Raw genomic sequence first — 19,020 nt, forward strand, 5'->3', positions numbered from 1 at the left:
TGTTTCTCTAAATGCAAAATGGCTCAGAAAAAGCTAGTATAATGCTACATGATAAATGATAATGATAAATTGTGTGTTTCTTTCTAAAATTATGGAAGGACATAGCTGTTTTGAGTCAAGAGGGTTCCCCTTTATTAGAATTCACCATAAAAAGTAGAAAATTTGTGATGATAAAATCTAATGTTGTGACTCTTCTTAGTAAACAGGAGTATGATGTTAAAGTCAGCCCAAAGGTTGCCTTCAATGGCTCCTGATGGGGATTTTTCAGTCCATTTATTTGGATTATAAACTGTCACAAAAGCCATTCAAATGAAACACATGAATTTTTATTACTTCATCCAGCATTACATCCGATGCAAACACTGAGCAACATAACCGATGGTAAGTCAGGGGTCTTCACTATACATTTATTAATAGCAGGTTTTTCTAGTTTCATTTTTATAACAAAGTGTTAAACGGGTGGAAAACATGTTTTACACTAAGTAAGAATTTTTAAGTCAGTTGCCACATAGAATGCAATGACACAAACTGAAGCAACTGAAGCAACTACATGTAAAAAAAACCTCTCAGGGACACAAGGAAAGAGACACAAAAGGAAGAAGCTCAACTGCAGTTAAAGGCTTCTCCCAAACTGTTAGAGACTCTGAGAAGGAAGAAAAAGAGAGAAGAGATCGTTTATAATGACATATGACTTTACAGTGCCAACTGAGGACTCGAAAGCATGAAAACAGAGGAAAGTGGCATACATACGCTATCACAGAGTGCACATGCAGACATGTCAGCCAGAGCGACCAGAAATTAAATACTGGTTTTGTGCGGTAAACCTTAAAACGTGTTCAATGAAGATCTCTTCTTAAGCCAGGTCAAAAATATTCTGTTTAAAGAAAGTACAAACAGGTATAAAAGAAAATAATTTAAGAAGAACAGGGAGAGGAAACTAAAACATTCTCCATGAAAAAAAAAAAAACTACTAAAAGGGAAGGAAAGAAAACTATTTTCCTTCCCAAGTTTTCTAACAAGACCATAGTGAGTGAACAGCCAGTTTTGTTAGGAGAGGGATCATAACAAATGCAATTCCTTGAGCCTGTTGATACACCAGACAGTCCTTTTTATTCGTGTTTTCACAGCTGCTCTCGACAGCCTGAGTTGTGCCAAACATCTAGTGGTTATGTTTCTGTATGTGCCACTTCAACCTCTTCAGCCTCCAGTCTCTAAAGAGCGCGTGGCCTCTTGGGATTGATCTGCTTACTGGCTTGCTCCTCCTCCTGGAGTGCAGAGCGGAATGACTTCACTTTATCTGTTGAAGAGAGGGCAGAGAGGAAATAAGACATCATCACTTAAAAAAAAAAAAGGCGACTAGTGTTTGTTGGAGCAGGGTGTATTGTCATTGATGCATCAGTCACACCTCGGAGCTCAGTGAGGATTTCTATCTTCTGGTCTAGGATCTGCTCCAGTTGAGTGGCGTACGACTCCACGTCATAATCCACCTCCTCTGTCATCTCTAGCAGCACCTTTTCATCCTCCAGCCATCGAATGGACTCCTGCTCAATGAGGACACATACAAGCGCATTTATTTTATGAAACAGTACCAGCAGCACCGGAGAGTGATCTCTTAATTACAGCCTCTATGTTAATTTGACATCTGTAAGAAGTCGAGTTTTTTAGAAAGAACGTGGAAACTCGTGTCACAAAAACGATTACTCATGTATCAAAACTGTTGTGTGACATAAACAACTTATATTTAGTGTTTACAATGTTTAGTCCAAGTGGTCAACATGATGTAAATGTAGTCCATTTACATTTAAAAATGATAGAGGAGTTACAGTATTTAAAGAATCATGTAACACTCTTCAGTATTCTGACCTGGAAGACGGCTCGGTGGTCCTCCAGGACCTGCTCTTCCATCTCTACTAACTGAGACACTGCTTCATGGAAGGTAAAGAGCTGGGGAGACACTTCCTCCTCCTATAGGACACATTTACAGGGTCAACAAGGGACACAGACAGAGTTAACATGGCTTCACTATCAACAAAAACTGAACGTGACACACATCTGCTTTCCAGTGGATGTTACCAAAACTGATGTGAGGTAAAAACAAACATTTCTGTCTAGTTATTTTAAACCATTTTTAAATTTTTGACAAAATCAATTACAGTATGCTGTATACTAATATGTGATATGTTAGATAATACCCTGATATGAGATTCAAACTTTTGGTTTGGAAGAAATAATCTTGTGCACTTACATTCTGCTCACAGAGCAGTTTGAGGTCGTCTCTCTGCGGCGAGATACTCAGCCACTCTTCGTCTAAAAGGTCCAGCTGGTTGACAGCGTGGATGTTGGGTCGACCCCCCTCCATGACTTGGTTGGGATCCACTGTCAGCTCCTTCACCCTGGAGAGAGAAGACGTCAAGCTGGTAAGGACCGAGTCTTTGGCGGCGCAGGCCCACTCTGAAAGTGGCTGCGGATTGATCTGGGATGTGACGTTAACTGTAGGGGTCAAAAGCGTTGACGAATAGCACAGGATGATGACGGCAGTGACATCATGCATGGGAAAGATGACTGTGTTGGTCCTGTAAATGTCTGAACCTTAATATAATTCTTGCATTTACATTTCATTCACAGACAGTGTGAAATACAGTTTGGTTCACCTGTACAATATAATGCAGTCCAGTACATGCCACCTGCAGGACTCAGGGCTCATGTTTAATGAGGCTTCACAGGGCTGATGAGATGTTACCACCCTGTACCTGACCTGCACTTACAGCGCTAATTAAGTAGGACTATTTGAGAGGGATTACACGCTCAGAGCCGGCCCAAACAAAAGCTCATCCTGGATGCTTTTACTGAACAGCTTCATGGATGTTTTAGTGTAGTTATTAGCAGCGAACAGCAGCTGACACCTCATTAAGTCCAATTCTGAACTGCCATGAATTCATTCTATCTACTAATCACACCCAGCTTTCACAGATGTCCCAGCCCTTCAGGCGTGACACTGATGGTGCCGCACAGAACAAATAAAAGACACACCCACACGGACAGACAGATGTATTTGTTCTTCGGGAGTCAGTGAAAAGAAAAAGATTATGTCCACAGCTTAGTCAAAGATAAAAGTGAGCGCACAATTCAAAGCAGGGGAGGAGGATGAAAAGCATCACATCATGCAGATGAAGGGAAGGAGGGATAAGACGACAGTGGAGGTTTTCCACGGTGAACGGCTGATGAAGTGAATGAACGCTGCTAAAATGAGGTCATGGATGTGTATCATTATGTGATTAAAAACCTGAAGGGGAAGCACATGCAGTGTGTGTGTTTGTGTGTGTGCGCGCGTGCAGGTGCTGTGCTTTGAGGAGTGCTTGACCTGCTGGGAGAAGTAGCAGCAAAGTCATCATACTCAAAGGTATTGGTGGGCGAGTGGTCAGGGCGACTCCCCTGACCGCCCTGGGAGAAGGGGATGTCCGACGGACTAATCCCAAACTCCTTCACTCTACACAGCGGCGACAGCCACGCCAGCGCACAGAGGAGCAGAGGGCAGGAGAGAAGAGGGGAAAAAAAGCAGGAAGGAGAGAAGTGAGAGGAGACACAAGAGCGTTAAGACAGAACTACTGAGAGTAGGCAGAGAAATTTACATCAACAGCAATGGTGCATCTAATTACAGTCTATAAAAAAGCCACCAGAGACTATAGTAGAATTACAGGAGTTATAAATTCATAATTTCCATTGGCTCCTGTGGCAACAAGGCATTGTTGAAATCACTGTAGTACGTCAACATATTCCCACCTGTTGGCGTAGCGTAGTGTGTTAAGTGTATTCTCGCAGGACGTCATACCAGGAGAGATTGTTGCAATCTGTTTGGAGAGAGAGAGAGAGAGAGAGAGAAAACCATCCAGATTAATATAATCTGTGGAAGAGATATGACAGCATGGACACAGATTATATATAAAAACAATGAACTGACCATGCATGTGCGTGAGTTTTCCCCAATGAAGGAGTCTCTCAGGACCTGGGTCAGCTTGCTGGCTCTGAATGGAGTGTGGGGCTTGTTACGTCCGAGAGCCCTGATACACTCCTGAAACATGAACACAGGGAGCAACACGTGATGTGGTAAATAAAAAACTGTAGTTTGCAACCACTGATCTTTTCACAAACAGTAAAGGGAAATGGCAGCTGCTGTCACTTCACTCTCCTGCCTACAGACCTTCAGGGCCAACAGGCTTTTGTTGATCTCCGCTCCCTCCAGACGAGTCTGACGGTCGGCACTCGATGTATCAGCCCCTCTCTCGTTCCCCGCGAGGTCGATGAGGGAGAACTTGCCGTGCATCTTCCCCTTCCTCCGGAGAATGATCTGGAATACAGCGTGGCTGCGAGATGAGTGAGCGTTGGCCGACGTCTGCCCCGATGTTCTGAGGGAGAGAAAAAGGGGACGTTAAAAGTCTAAGTGTATGCAGGACAGAAGTAACCATTTAACAGAAATATGATATGATCATAATAACGTACTGAACAAATAAAAGAATTTACTAACAGCCATTACACAGACTAAGTTTCTGTTGTCATACCTGCAGCTGTTTCCCACTTCTATGAGTTTCAGGACATCCTCTGTGCACTTCACCTCCTTCTCCTGAAGTCCCACAACCTGCACCTGTTGTTTTCCGTCCTCCAGCACCCTCAACTTAGCTTTACGATTCAGCAGGTCAAACACCTAACAATACATACACACACACAGCACTGGTTAATGTTTTATTTAATGAAAACAAACACAAAAAGAAACAATGAGTACACATCACTTGCCTTTCCACTGTAGATTTCAAAGAAGGTTGCGTACACTTGTAGATCTAACTTCTTGTAGTTGGGTTTCTTCAACATGAGAAATACATCCCGAGCTGCACGAAAAGAGAAGAGAGATCTAAGAATTTCACCTTTTATAATGTAATAGACAAACAAATTGTATTTGAACACACTCAGTAGAACACAACAAATTAGCACAGAGAACATATTTCATTGACTTACCAGCTAATGCATAAATTCCTTTAGAGCAGTCTTGGTTCTTCCCAGAAAAATCTCCGCCCATAGTCTAAAATACAGTACACACAGGTGAGAAGGTATTTTCAAATTATATGCAAGGGTAATAAAATAAGGCAAAGCTCTGAAAAGGAACAATTAGGTCTGATGGGTGGGAAAGTGATGTGGTTTTTTGGCTTTTTGAAGGAGTCACTGCAACTCACATGTGTTTTTCCACTGCCTGTCTGCCCGTAGGCAAAGCAGGTGGCCATTCCTCTCTCAAAAATGGTCTCCACTAGAGGTCTAGCAGTGAACCTGCAGGATAAGACAGAACACACATCCATTCACTACTCCATCTGCAAAAGCACAATGTTACATCATGTACACAAACAAGAAACATGTTAGTCATTAATTCAGTTCTCTTAGAAAAAAAAAACAAACAACAAATTATCCTCTTTACACTGTTTAATCAGGTGTAATGTATGTGATCAGAGGCCAAGGCTTGGTCCATTTGTTGATACAAACCTGTAAACCATCTCGTTGGTGGTGCTGTCATCAAAGGCGTAGTCAAAGCGGAAGGTCTGGTTCTCCAGGTAGCGGGTCAGGTCCACTTTTTGTTTAGGTTCATGAACCATCACCACGTCCTTGCTGGGGATGGTGATCACATCCAAATCCTTCATGGCCAACTCTGGAACACAGCACAGCCACAACTTTCAATCACATTAATACTTAAAAAAAAATAGGATACATGATGACTGCTCACAAGACCAATGTTATTAACGATAAATGCCCTCACCTTTTTTGTTGAGTGGACGTTTCCTCACACAAACACATATTCTGTGCTCTTCAATCTGGACAGTGCAACAGAGAGGGACATTTTATTATGTGTTACCGAGGGCCAACATATAACAACCAGGAGAGAAGACGAAGAAGAAGCCACAGTCTCTACTCACTAAGTCTGCTGTGGTCAGGGGCCGGTAGTCTAGACTGGCTCGGAAATCTCGGATCATGTACATGATCTCATAGTTAGGAATGGTGGTATCCACCTCCTGAGAAAGGACAAGGAGAGACAAAATGACAGAGTGAGGTGCCAGCTTGTTAACCAGTGGGAAAATCAGTCTAATGTCTTTCAGTTTAGCACCATAATGTCAAGAACACTAAGTGGCTATCAAGATTCATGAAGTATATTTTATTCATTAGGAGGGAGAAAGGTGAATAATATTGATGTACCTGAGCTCTCTTCTCCCTGAGCTCCTGCTGCTGAAGCCGACGCCTCTCCCTCTTCTCCTGCAGTTTCTCCACCTCCTTCACGCAGTTTGACTTCCTCCTCGCTGCCATCAAGACAAGAGAAACAGTAACTCCACTACCTTACACTGGACATACCAATAGCCTCTCTCTCAAAAAAGGTCTCTTCCTCTCTCATCCCTCTTCCAGTCTGTTTCTTCTACTTCCTCAGCTTTTTTCCTAAGCTTGAGCAGCATCTTTCTCTCAGTGAGTCTGTCCTTTCTCTTGGTCTTCCTTCAAACAGCAAGGATAAACCCTGGGCTATTTCCAACAAAGCAGAACAATGATAGTGTTCAAGCACAGACCAGGATGCAGTGGCTTGCACACAGTGCCTCCAGTGTAACACTAGCTGCTTTCTCTACATAACCAACAAAAGGCCTTTACAGCAGAGTGTGTTCAAAACATGCTCTCCTCATTTATCCCTTCAATCTGCATCCAAAAACAGTAGGCTGCCAAAAACATCAATTACAATGTAGAATATATATCTTGTGCTACTGCAATTACACCACAATTAAAATTAGTTGGTTTCAAATCAAATGTTATTAGAAAATCAACCAGGTTATTCCAACTCTCCCAGCACAGCACACCCACAGATTAGTGTTGTTTTAGGTCAATCATAAACTCGTAGTGACCGTAACAAGGAAACACAAGTTAGCAAACATGTGAGTAAAAGCCACTTCTGATTCCTTGTAGAGTTCATAAAAATCACTGTTATCTGATTAGCCACGGCTTGATGCTACAGCCCCAGCTTCCCACTGCAAAGCCTGGCCGGAGCCCTGTAATACAGTCCCGGCCTCCTGCTGGCTCCAGCCTCTGAGAACCCAGACTATCAGAGCAGAGGGATTAATAATCTGCTCTAATCTGGGAGGGGAAGATGAGCTGGGTCAGCACTGGGACAAGGCACTGTAAGAGGGCTGCAGTGCTGTTGCTACTTATGGGGTACTCAGTCTCACAGGCAGTCAGAGCTGAATGATGAGGAGGGGGGAAACAAGGCGTTTGCCCTCTTTCTCTTAGTTCAACAAATGGCTGTGAGCACTTGGAAGGAATGGAGGGGTAGAGAAAAAAGTTATTGTTGCTGTCTGAGCCTAGAGGACTACTGCAGAGTACCACAGGCTTTTCCACATGTGCTTGTGTGTGACTCAGCAGAAATCAGACGGGGAAAAGACAGCGCAGTCAAACAGCAGGACAAACTTTTTTTTTTTTGCTCCCTGTCTAATACCCAGAAAGCCTGTCTGCTGGATGGATTGTGTTTGAGCTACTTCACCACAACACCACAGCTCTGAATAGTATCTGGCAGATATGTTGGGTGCACAATCTTCTCAGAAGACTAGAGGACTCTCAGATTCTATTGGGAACTCTATAAGAATCACCATGAAGCATTGAGGGCAGGGGAAACATGCAGGTGATACATACAAAGCTGTCCAGACTCCTTTCTGGATATCAGATGATGTGAGGATTCTGTGATAAACATGTGATCAACAAAAACATGAGATATTAAAAAAGTTATGATCATATGTTTGTTTCTACAGACGGCCAAATCAACTGATCAAACATACTGTGAATGTTACAACTGGTTCCCTGAAAATATTATTTCCTTGAGAAAGGTCCCAGTTAAATGCCAGCTATTAAAAACAAAATTATTGTTTTGATCATGTTACCATTCTGCAGTTGCTGTTGTGTCTGAGCTTGGTTGAGCTGTGCAGGCTGCTGGGATGGAGGCGGTGGTGCCGGCTCTGGTTGCTGAGGCTGCTGGGGTCTGGCGCGGGTCGGAATCACTGAAAAAACGCAACCACAAAAAATAAGAAAAAGACTGACTCATATGCTACTAAAACACTACTTCTGAGTTTGGGATTAAAATGGAACCAGCTTTTAATTTCACATAAATAACTCAGAAGTAAAATGTGCGTGACCATGGGTGACTCCCCAGAAGGCTAAAACACCTCTTTATTATACAAACCATATCCTCCAGAATGAGTACAGCGGAATTAACGCCTTTTTACATAGGTGTACCTGATTAACTCACAATTGACCGTATGTAACAGCTAAAATGTATGAAATACAGTAATTGAGTACATAAAATAATCTGATAATACTGATTTGATATATTGACCGTTGGACTTCTCTATGATTTTTCTATTCATTTTAAAGATTCAAGAGTAATATATTATGAGGGGATTATTTAACAAACAAACCTCTGTTATCCCTGGACGGAGTGTCATTCTTAGTAGGTGCTATCGTCCGACGATTCTGCAAGAGAAAGAAAGAGTAAGATATTCTAGGACAAGAGGATTAATTTCACTTTTATATATTCACTGCTTCTCAGGACCTGAAAAAGGAAACATCCTTTTTCTATTCAGTTTTAAACCTCTTCTGCCTGCTTCTAATATTCAGAAATGCAGAAATAGACAAAAAGCCTGAGAATCAGATTATTGCTGAGTACAGAGACTTCTTTTATTAACACTAATGTTCGTGATGACACTGAAAATGTACACAGCTTTAAAATAGCAGTAATTGTACACCATATAAACACATACACCCAGTGTTTACGTGACAATAAAGAGCAGCCCTAATCTACTGTGTACCTCACAGTGTACTTAACAGAACCAATTAGCTGGTTAGCCAGAAGGATCCAGGTTCTATATTAAGGTCCAGCAAACGGCAGCCACATAAATACCTGAGCACTTTAGACACCCTCGTACTATAACGTAAATGAAGGACAGAAAACTGAGAGAGGATCAAATTAAAAAGAAATGTTTCTATTCAAACAATCTCAAATCATACCTTTCACTGATTTCTTGCTGCTGTTGTTGCCAGGTAAGGTAGGACACTGGTACTCACCTTTGCAATTTTATTGACCTTCACACATGTGGGAGTAGGAGGGGGTGGAGTCTCTGGACTAGGGGCAATCTCCTCATCTGGAGCCACATCTGGGTTTAGTGCAAATATGCTCTCCAAGTCAATCTGTCCAAAAGCAGGGGAGTATTAATATAAAAGTCATGTGATTACATGTTTTCTAACCAGTGTAACAGTACAATGTATTCCTACACTTCCCCTTTTTCAGTGTAAAAATGTTTTCAGTCAATCCTAGAAAAACCTGACCTGAAACTGAATGTTCCAGGAACACACATAATTATGTACTTAGTGTTTTGTGAACAAAAGTGTTAAGATGGATCACAGTGTTAGTGATAGTGATAGTGATTTCATATCTGTGTTTAAGTTTTCTTTTTGACATGTAGAGGTAGGGTGGACACTTTTTACAGGAGCTGCTGTTTTGATATGTGATTTTTAAGTTTCCCTGTAAATAAACTAGCCGAGAGAGACAGACAGCAGCAGAGTCATTTGGATGTTAGTCAGACTTGAATCACTATCTAATGACTTTAATGATGACTTAGATAGACACACATTTTGACATTAACACCAATGACTTGTGACATCACTTGGATTTGAATGACCTGATGTCCCTCCAAAAGCCTGGAGATTAATAAGTATGCTCATGAGCGCACGTGCTTGTCAGTGAGCAACAAACTGATGCAGCATAATTAGCCACAAACTGAGGACAGCTGCTGTCCAAGTTGGGAAGCTATGAACTTTTACCAGTTACATCTCACAAATATAAGTTTATGAGTCTTCAGTCACAGTATAAGGATGTGATTTCTGTATTCAAGGTATTGTAACCTACTTGTTGACTGAAGAATTAATAACAGTATATCAGCAATATCCAACATTAGCCATCTGCCACTGATGTTGATGTTGTTGATGATGTTATTAAAACCACTGGCATAGGTTACAGTAATGGTAAAATCTCTATCCTCTTCTGCGGCTTCTGACCATGGAAGATACTGATTTAATTAATATCAATAACAAAACATAAACCTGTTACAACTTCTCAATAGGGTAGGTCAATCCATTAGTGACACTTAATATATAATAGAAAAAGAGCTGAGTAGTGGGATATAATGTTGAGTATACACAGTGCAGGACATATGACCAGAGTAAGAGTTTGTGTTAGCTCATGCTCACATCAGGGCACAGAGTGTGGGGCTGTCATACATGCAGGCCGGTTGTATAATCATCACTGCTCCAGAATGTCTGCAGATGCATTATTCATCACTTTGGGAAAGAAAAGCACATGCTGCTGCTGCTGCTGCTGCTTTGAGTGAGTGATCATAAATGGTGGTTTACCTCCTTCCCTTTTGTGTCTCCATTTTCTATCCATTCCACTGTGACGCTCTCGTTGTCCTCATTCAGTGAGGTCACCATTGCCTGGTGTATACGTCCTGTGAAAGTATCATAGATAGAGGAAACACAAACATCAGACTGGCAGAATAACACAAAAAACAGAAGACAGTGTTTAATAAAACTTGGTCTCCTCCAGGGTGCCCGCAAGATTTAAAAAATGGCTGTAGGGACTGCCACACATCATCAGCTTTTAGATGGCAAGATTACTAAATGGTAGCAATATGTGGTTGTGGTTTATGAGTGAAGAAACAACACATATTATTTAATATGTATCTATATAAGTGTTCTTTTCATACCCTCTCTTTTTCTCTGGCACACACAGGTTCACATAAAATGGATTTTACTAATACCTCTGCTTGCAAGGTATTAGTAGGGTAAATTACAAAAGGCCTAATTACCACCTGCAACCATGAGATCTGATCTCAGATCTGTTAGTAGGCCTGTTAAAGTAGAACTGTTTTATTAGCAGATGCAGCAAAGTGGAATAACCTGACAAGGGTTTTGATAATGTAGTAAACTATAGTGAGGCACCACACCCTGATGTACTGTGTTAATATTTCAGTTTTTAAATTGTGTCTCTGTAGTGTTATCGTATTTCTTTTAAGCTGTTCTGTGCTGTTCATCTCAACATATTTTTTTACGGTAATTATTCTGTAAAATCTGTAATTTAATATTGACAAAGCTAATAATTTAAGTTTTTGTTTTATACACAGGAGGAATTTGGTCGCAGGTAACGCAAATAGTGGATCACAGTTAACTGCTTTGAACACAATGTAACATCAATCAGTATAAAACAAATATCCATATTAATACTGTGATCATGCTTTCAACCTTATTACCCAGACTAAAACACTTCATTAGCACAGTGCAAAATGATAACCTGCTGACAAATCCTGTCTGTGCTCACATTATTAACCAACAGCATGAAAGCATGGCAACGGGCTGAGACTAATCTTAGTAAGTTCTGACCGTGAGGTTTGATAATTACCTGTTAGAGAAAATCACTGATAACAGAGACAAGCACAGCTGCTGCCTCTGCTGTTAGCCTGTATGCTTCTGTCCGCCTCTCTGTCTGCAGAGTAATAATACCGGCTATAAAGAGCCTGCTCAGCCCTCCCATCTTTGTCTATGTGGATCTCACTGTATGCTGTGAGTTCCCAACACAATCTAGGGAAACACCATGTTCCTGTATCCATTATTTAGAGAGACATAGGGAGCTAGTGAGCAAAGATGCTTTTAGTGTTCTTAACTGCTGAACATTTGACAGATTTACCTTAGAATGGTTTTACACTGGCAAAAACCAGAAAAGGCAAATCTAGAGAAACAGGGAGAGTTGGAGAAAAAACCTTTTTGTGCACTCTAAGGATCAGGACATTTTGATATGTCTTTTTTTTAAAGACTGAATTCTCTACCATATGCAGTTGCTAATTTACCTCAATTCTGATGAAAATAAAATTGAAATAATTTAATGCTAGATCAAAAGCACCCTTGTTTGGGGAAGGTCAATATTTCAACAGTATTGTGCATCATCTTTCAGTTGTATCATATAACGCTGATTAGACAATACTGTCATATGATACTTTCTCTCATATAAAAGAGTGCATCCCAGCCAAAAATAATAAATAAATACAAAACAAGTGACTTGGTCCGAATAAAAATTGCTATGCATGTAAATGTATATAACTTAAGTTTGCGTACATCGACCATACTGTGATACATGCCAAAACCATAAAAACTTCATGAACATTAATGATGTCAGCCCACTACCTGGCCCTACACTCCATTAAAAATTACTGTAGGCCTCAAATTTAGTTACATTAGTTAATTTATTTATTTATGTTACTATGTCTCGGCCACGTACAAGTGAGTCACAATGTTGCGATGTGGATGACAAAGCTCATAAGGACAGCTTTAGAGCTAAATAATTCTTCTCAATTCACATGAAAACAGTGGGATTCCTGAGGCATCTCAAGCCTATCTAATTACACAGGCATAGGTTAGTTTAAAACACAATTGGTGACACAAACAGGTGACATATTGCCACCACGAGCTGCCAAAATAGCTTCAGTGCACCTTGGCATTGCCTTTACCTCTGCATTAGTTATGTAGATTCAGTCTTCTATTCAAGTTTTCCTTTAATTTGTCACCTGTCTGACTGTGCATCTGACACTTTTTAGTGTACTACAGTAACTTCTGTGCTGACATCTGCAAGGTCTGCACTGTGGAAAGACAGCTAGAAATTAATACCAGTGCGAACAGTCCAACGACTGACTGTGACAAAGTAAGTTGCAGATAAACCTTGGCGACAGTAAAGGCAGCTGGAACAAAAGGCATGTGGTACTTGGTGTCACACCTCCACTTAAGGAGCACTGAAAGCACACCAGTGACTACAGCACTCAGAGGATTTACAGAGGCAACAGAGGGTCAGTAAAAGGCCTCCAAATCACTACTGCCTCCTGCTAATAGGTATTTGCTAACAACAAAAAGAGAAAAGAAGATAGTAAATGTGGCTGGCTTATTTGGCTAATATCAGGGGATAGGTTTGAGACCACATCCTTCCTGTGGGTTCACAGAGATTCGGACACATACTGCATGAGTAACAGCAGCTGAGCAACAACTTCCTGCAAACCACTTGTGTGGAAAAGTCTTGTTATACCACATAACACTCAGTAAAGCTAAAGTCAATTCAAATATATATTTTGAAGCACTTTCATTCCTCAAGCGTACAAATTGTAGTTTTGCCCGTTCCAATGGAAATAATAGAGGACGACAGAGGAATCAAATTACAACAGTAAACCAGCTTGACACAAATGAATGTTACATGAAGTTTTTCTTCCCAACTCTGCTGACTTAGCAAGCTGTCTGGTGTATCACTCAGCATACAGTGGCATACTTACTCTATGTTGACAGCACTTAATCTGTTTATAGAAAACAGTGTGTGTCTTGACATAATGACCCCAATAATGAACATGAATGCCAGGACCATAAACAACAATGAAAAGTGCCTGTCTAAACTGTTGTACCCAGAGGTCTAGATACCTGGGGACACAAAAGCTTGCTCCACACCATCACCAAGACGTTTTTTTAAACCGTAAGAACAATTTGCTGTCTCCACATCCAACATAATTATTCTTTCTATGAAATGTATCAAATAATGACAAATATCAGAGTCCAAGCTCAAATTATAGGTAAATATACTATAGAAATATAATATATAGAGAGTTACTTTAAAAATGCAAGGGAATTATTTAGCGTTTATAGCTAACAAGTGATTTAAATTATTAACCAATTATCAGCTTTGTCCGCCTTTTTGACAAATGATTAATCGCCCATTATTAAATATTTCAACATAAGATTCTTTAGACAGTTTCAAAAGCACTCCATATGTCTTGTGGCAGCACTGTATACCTACAAGATCCAGACATAATGTTGTGTGGCTGTACACTCTGGCCTTCTTAATCAAGGAAGTATACAGGCTACATGCCACTTCCTATCATACACACAATGTATTCCTATAGCTACATGAGCTGAAATGCTATGCTACATACTGACTTCCCTATAACAGCAACTGACATGTTGGTTTTCTGTAACTGCATGCGCTGTCCACTGTGTCCCACTTTTACACTAAAACCTGGCTGAATGGGTATGCTGACACCTCCCAGTAGCTGAGGGGGCTTAAAAGGGGGTGCTTCAAGCTCTGCTAAGCCCGAGGAACAAACAAAGCCTTCAGAGCATCAGTTTCACAACAAAACCAGAGGCATCCATTAATGTAACTGTGTCAACATGTCACAGAGAAAAAATATGCAGACTATTACCCGACTTCGGAAGACACTACTATATCTCACATAAAAATGATTGCCTGATAATAACAAATAATCCATGTCTGAGATTCAGGGAATCAGGGAATCTATTATCACATTTAAAACGAACATACATACACCATTGACTGGTAATAAGCAGAAAACTCTATGAGATCTTGCTCTATCAGGCTTTGACTGTGAAAGGGTAAAAAACGCAGAGGGAGTGAGAGTGAGTCCTGGCAGAATGGAAGGGAACTGGCTGCAACAGATGGGGTGATGGCTAATAGCCTGAATCTGGCTTGAATCTGAACCAGCCCCGCCACCAACCCCCCTGGGAGAGAGGGCAATCCCTGCTCTGGATGCAACACCAACCAGCAGGGAATCGGACAGACAGAACCACTTCCCTCTCTGGGCCCGCTGAGTGTTTCTTGCATATGTCACCCCTGATCACAGGACACTGAAGACAGTATAATCAAATGACTCGGGGCTGATGGAGTTGAGGACTTTACAATCAACAACAACAACCCCACAGTGGTTAAAAACACACCCTTACCACTGGCTTTGAGCAGTTTATATTCAAGTGCTTTGTTCAAGTGAGTATTTGTTGTTTGAGGGTTTATTGCAAAATATTATCACTGGGTGTAGTCTAATCCTGGAAGGGCCAGCAGGAATGACACAAACTTTTCAGTCATCTTTGGCTGCCTGGCCCTGAGGCAATGCTCTACAACTTTTCAGGACAAGCAGAATAAAGCAGACATTCACATAAAGAAGAGTCATACAACAAGCTGCCTCTCCCTTTCTTCGTCTACTCCTTTATTAACCCTTAAAAAAACTGAGGCTCCACTGTGTGTATTATAATCCCAATTTCTTCCTGGGAATTGTGGCAGTTCGGCTACATTATGCAGTACTTCAGCAGCAATCACAGAGCTGTCATAGGCGCTTCATACACTACAGTTTATCTTTATACTAACGTTACCTTGGCATAGGGTTACATTATCCAAAATGACATTTCCTCGATGCAAGGAGTGATCTTATCTAAGAAAGTTTCTAAAATATCACTATCGTTCATCATCTGGAAAACCTAATATATAACCTAACGATTCGTCTGTCTGTGGTGTCACTATCAATACCATACATGTCAAATTTACAAGGCGTTCAAAAACCTTGTTGGCACTTTATTTTGGACAATCATAACATCTAACGTTAGTTCAGATGGCTCAGTAAAGTGTAATATTCCGAATAAATGAATTACACCGGACATACAATACAGCCATGGAGCAAACTTCTCGTTAACTAAGTGGACCATGGTTAGGTTTCAGTCCAGCGTACTGTTGCAATAAAGCCGGTTAACATTAGCATTAGCCATTTAGCTAATCACAAGCGAACGTTGCAAACGTTAAGCTAACTTAGTTAGCAATAGGGCTAGCGTGGCTAATGTTACATTTCAATTCGTTGTTCGAATCGTTCATTTAGGTGACGTTACATATTAGCACCAACGTTAGCGTTTTAGCGTCGTTAATATCCAACTGACCGCATTTACTGTTGTCCTACAATATGAATTAATAGCTAACGCCAAATGTCTCTTGGATTCGCATAGAAGCTAGCTAACAAAGGTAAAGGCTCATTCATAGGCTTTGGCCATGTTGAAGCACTCCGCCCTGACAGCTAGTATTAACGATTTCGTGTAGCTAACGTGAGCGTTACGCTCTGCAGTCAGGAACAACGGTTGCTGTATTCAACAGCACCGCAGCAACAAAGATCCCCGAACAACTTGCACAGTGCGACGGGAAAAGAATAGACAGGATGAAAACTTACCATCACTGCGCTTTATCTCCACATAAGTACCGACGACAATCTTCCCAAAACCCGACGCCATTCTACATTACTTAAACTATTAACAGAAACAGGACTAAAGACTTATTATAAGCCGGGTAAATGCAGCTTCTTGTGTTTAGCAGTCTTTGGTTGGAGAGGAAGATGCAGGCAACAGAAATGAGCTAGCATTACGTAGCTACCAAGAATAGCTGAGCGTTTCCGGTCCAGTATTTTTTTCAAAATAAAATCAAGCAAATTTTTGACCTGCTAGGATGAAAATCTGTGATGGGTTGTCTCCTATTTAGCATTTCCAAACCAGTTGGGTATTAAGCTTTTATTTGGTTCTTATTTGGAGGTATTAATTAATTAAGGAAATGTTGCACTTTTTTACCTCAGATTTTTTTTAACATCTATTGTCATTACTTTGTAGATTAACCCTGTACATGCGTGAGATTCTCCATAAAATATGATGCATTGTTATAGATTAAACTACCCTACAGTATGTTAAGTAGTAATATATATCATAATATAAGTCTAACAGGGAGAAATTCCTGTAAAACGAGTACTTTTATTTTCCATACTAAGTGCAATACTAATACTTGTTCTATTTGTATATAGTACAAATTTTAAAGAAGGTCTTTTTTTTAAATAGCGTATTTGCAATGTGGTTTTGCTAAAGAATCTGAATAGTTCGCACACATTGTATGGCATATTAATCCCTTATTTACAAGTGTGTGGTTGTCATTCGTACTGTAATGGACGTATTATGCCACCTGGGGGCACCAAGCCATTACACCACCATAACCAGACATTTGACATCACTGACAAACTTTGAAAGACACTTAGTCCTGTAATGATGATGGAATGCAAACAATCTGCTCTTACCTCTCAGCACTATTCTCTCCTTTCTATGCTACCCTTCTTGTATGCTCCTCGTTTTCTGTTTTTTTGGAGGTGCTGTGGTGAGGAGCAGGAGTGGAAAACAAACAAACAAACTTTGGGACGAATCACAAGTTATCCCGCTGTGGGCATACATATATTCAATCTAAAAAAAAAACAAAACAAAAAAAAAAAACAAGAGAAAAACACCAAAACTCACAGTGGGTAAAATGGGTTGACTGAAATCCAATATACAAAGGCATTTTGAGGGTCAAAGGCTTTGATCTTTTTCTACATATGCAGTTCACATTTTGATTGCCAGTAAATTGCATTTCTTGTCACTGCCAATTATACTGTTGACCTGGAGATGGCTGCACACACAAACATGTTTTCTCAATGATACTTGTTATGTACAGCCATTTTGTTTCACCTGCCAGACATTAGCTTCACCAGGAGGGTGTAATGCATGTGAGGTTCTCCACTAAACTGATGAATCACTCATTAATTATGTGTCCCCTCTCATGCCTAAGGTAATAACTCTGACTCTGTGAAGTCCCAAAAACGTTGTGTCAGGGGATTTCAAACGTTTTATGTTCTTGGACAAAAAGCTATAAGAGTAATAACAAAAAAGCATTGTCACATCATTTGAGACCATTGCAATATTTCTATAATTAAAGACAAATATGATCACTGATAAAATAAGATCTATGTCCTGAAGAAGTTCTTCATTTTTGGAAATATTAGTCAGCCTGCAAGAATTTTCCCACAGTGATAGAGGAAGAAAGACCTTAGGAAACACTTTGACATTCATCCTGTGGTAAAAATTTCCCTAGAAACAAGCCCTTAAATTGAAAATTTTTTTACTGTCCAAAAACCAATGGTTTGGACTGCAGAGAATGTATAGAATGGACAAAAATGCTTAGGTCATTATGGAAATAAACTTTTATACCTTCATAAATCTTCAGTGGTGCTTATCAAGTCACTGTTTTGGAACACAAGAGCTGCTGTTTCTTTCTGGCAGGTGGTGCAAACCGTTGAGCATTCAAAAAGTTAAAGGACACAACAAACATGTTGAATCTTGCAGGTGCATGTTGATTAGTCAAATGATGAGTCATGAGTCAAAACAACATTTGTCTATATAAATGTGACAATGTAGGTACAGAAATGAGTCATGAATATTATATTGCAAGCAAAGCATTAAATGCCTCAGTGTTCAGTGGAAAACCCACTCTTGATAATCAAGTCTATATCAGATATTTCCCCCTCTAACCTGATCTGTTTACAGATAATGACTGGTATGGAAAGTGAAACAACCTAATTTAGATGGCACCCTGATATTCCTCTTCACTGGGTTTTATTCTAATCCATTGCATTCTGATTAATCAAGTAACTGATTAATATATACATGTTTATTCCTATTCACACTCGTTGCAGGTCTGCAGCCTATGGGCAGGAGAAAAAGCCACCCAAAGTATCTCCTTGTATTATATTTTATTTTACACTCAAACAACAGACACAAACATGCAAACACACACACACATTTATACTTATGTGTTTATGAGGATCCTTCTCGATGTAATGCATTCTCATAGGGCTAAAGATCATACTCTTTCCAGAAGCTACCAGGTCCCTCTGTGGTCCCACAGCTGTCAGCCCCCCCACCTCCACTGTCTCCGTATGCACACATTCTTTTAAACCCCCCTCCTGCCACTTTGGCATCAGGCATTTGCTGGTGAGTTCTTCTCAGCTGTCTGTGCCCTAAATAGACCTTATCAGGAGCAGACCATCTTTGAGGGGGGTCTTTCTCACAGAATTTATTGAATGGAAAATAACTGTTTTGTTCATAAAGCTTTGGACAGTTCAAATGCACTGGAAGGATATTTGTTGCAGCACAAGCAATTATGGTTTATTATGACCTTTAGTATAAAATAGTTTTTAGGGGTTTTTGTATACTTTGAATGAACCCCTGTGTGTGATGGATGGTCCACCCTAGTCCTGCCCCCCC

The 19,020-nt window shown here is 40.4% G+C and overlaps 1 protein-coding gene across 4 annotated transcripts; it reads right to left on the bottom strand.

The window, feature by feature from the left end:
- Positions 1–304: 304 nt before the first annotated feature.
- LOC108878537 (kinesin-like protein KIF2A) lies at positions 305–16,351 on the bottom strand. 4 transcript variants are annotated; one of them, XM_018669356.2, is made up of 22 exons: positions 16,137–16,351; positions 10,465–10,559; positions 9,121–9,243; positions 8,475–8,529; positions 7,941–8,057; positions 7,696–7,740; positions 6,229–6,329; positions 5,952–6,047; positions 5,795–5,849; positions 5,524–5,686; positions 5,223–5,313; positions 5,008–5,071; positions 4,789–4,880; positions 4,557–4,699; positions 4,199–4,403; positions 3,959–4,069; positions 3,781–3,848; positions 3,362–3,487; positions 2,246–2,393; positions 1,864–1,965; positions 1,406–1,541; positions 305–1,297 (listed from the first exon to the last, which is right to left on the bottom strand). In XM_018669356.2, exons 1-22 carry the CDS (start codon positions 16,195–16,197, stop codon positions 1,212–1,214), a joined length of 2,283 nt encoding a protein of 760 aa, XP_018524872.1. In that variant the 5' UTR covers positions 16,198–16,351; the 3' UTR covers positions 305–1,211. The 4 variants fall into 4 exon arrangements, with proteins under 4 accessions (XP_018524872.1, XP_018524873.1, XP_018524874.1 ...); XM_018669357.2 differs by lacking the exon at positions 7,696–7,740; XM_018669358.2 differs by lacking the exon at positions 3,362–3,487 and having other exon boundaries at positions 16,137–16,350.
- Positions 16,352–19,020: the final 2,669 nt, after the last annotated feature.

The sequence above is a fragment of the Lates calcarifer genome, linkage group LG13 (assembly GCF_001640805.2).
Source record: "Lates calcarifer isolate ASB-BC8 linkage group LG13, TLL_Latcal_v3, whole genome shotgun sequence".
Lineage (NCBI taxonomy): Eukaryota > Metazoa > Chordata > Actinopteri > Centropomidae > Lates > Lates calcarifer.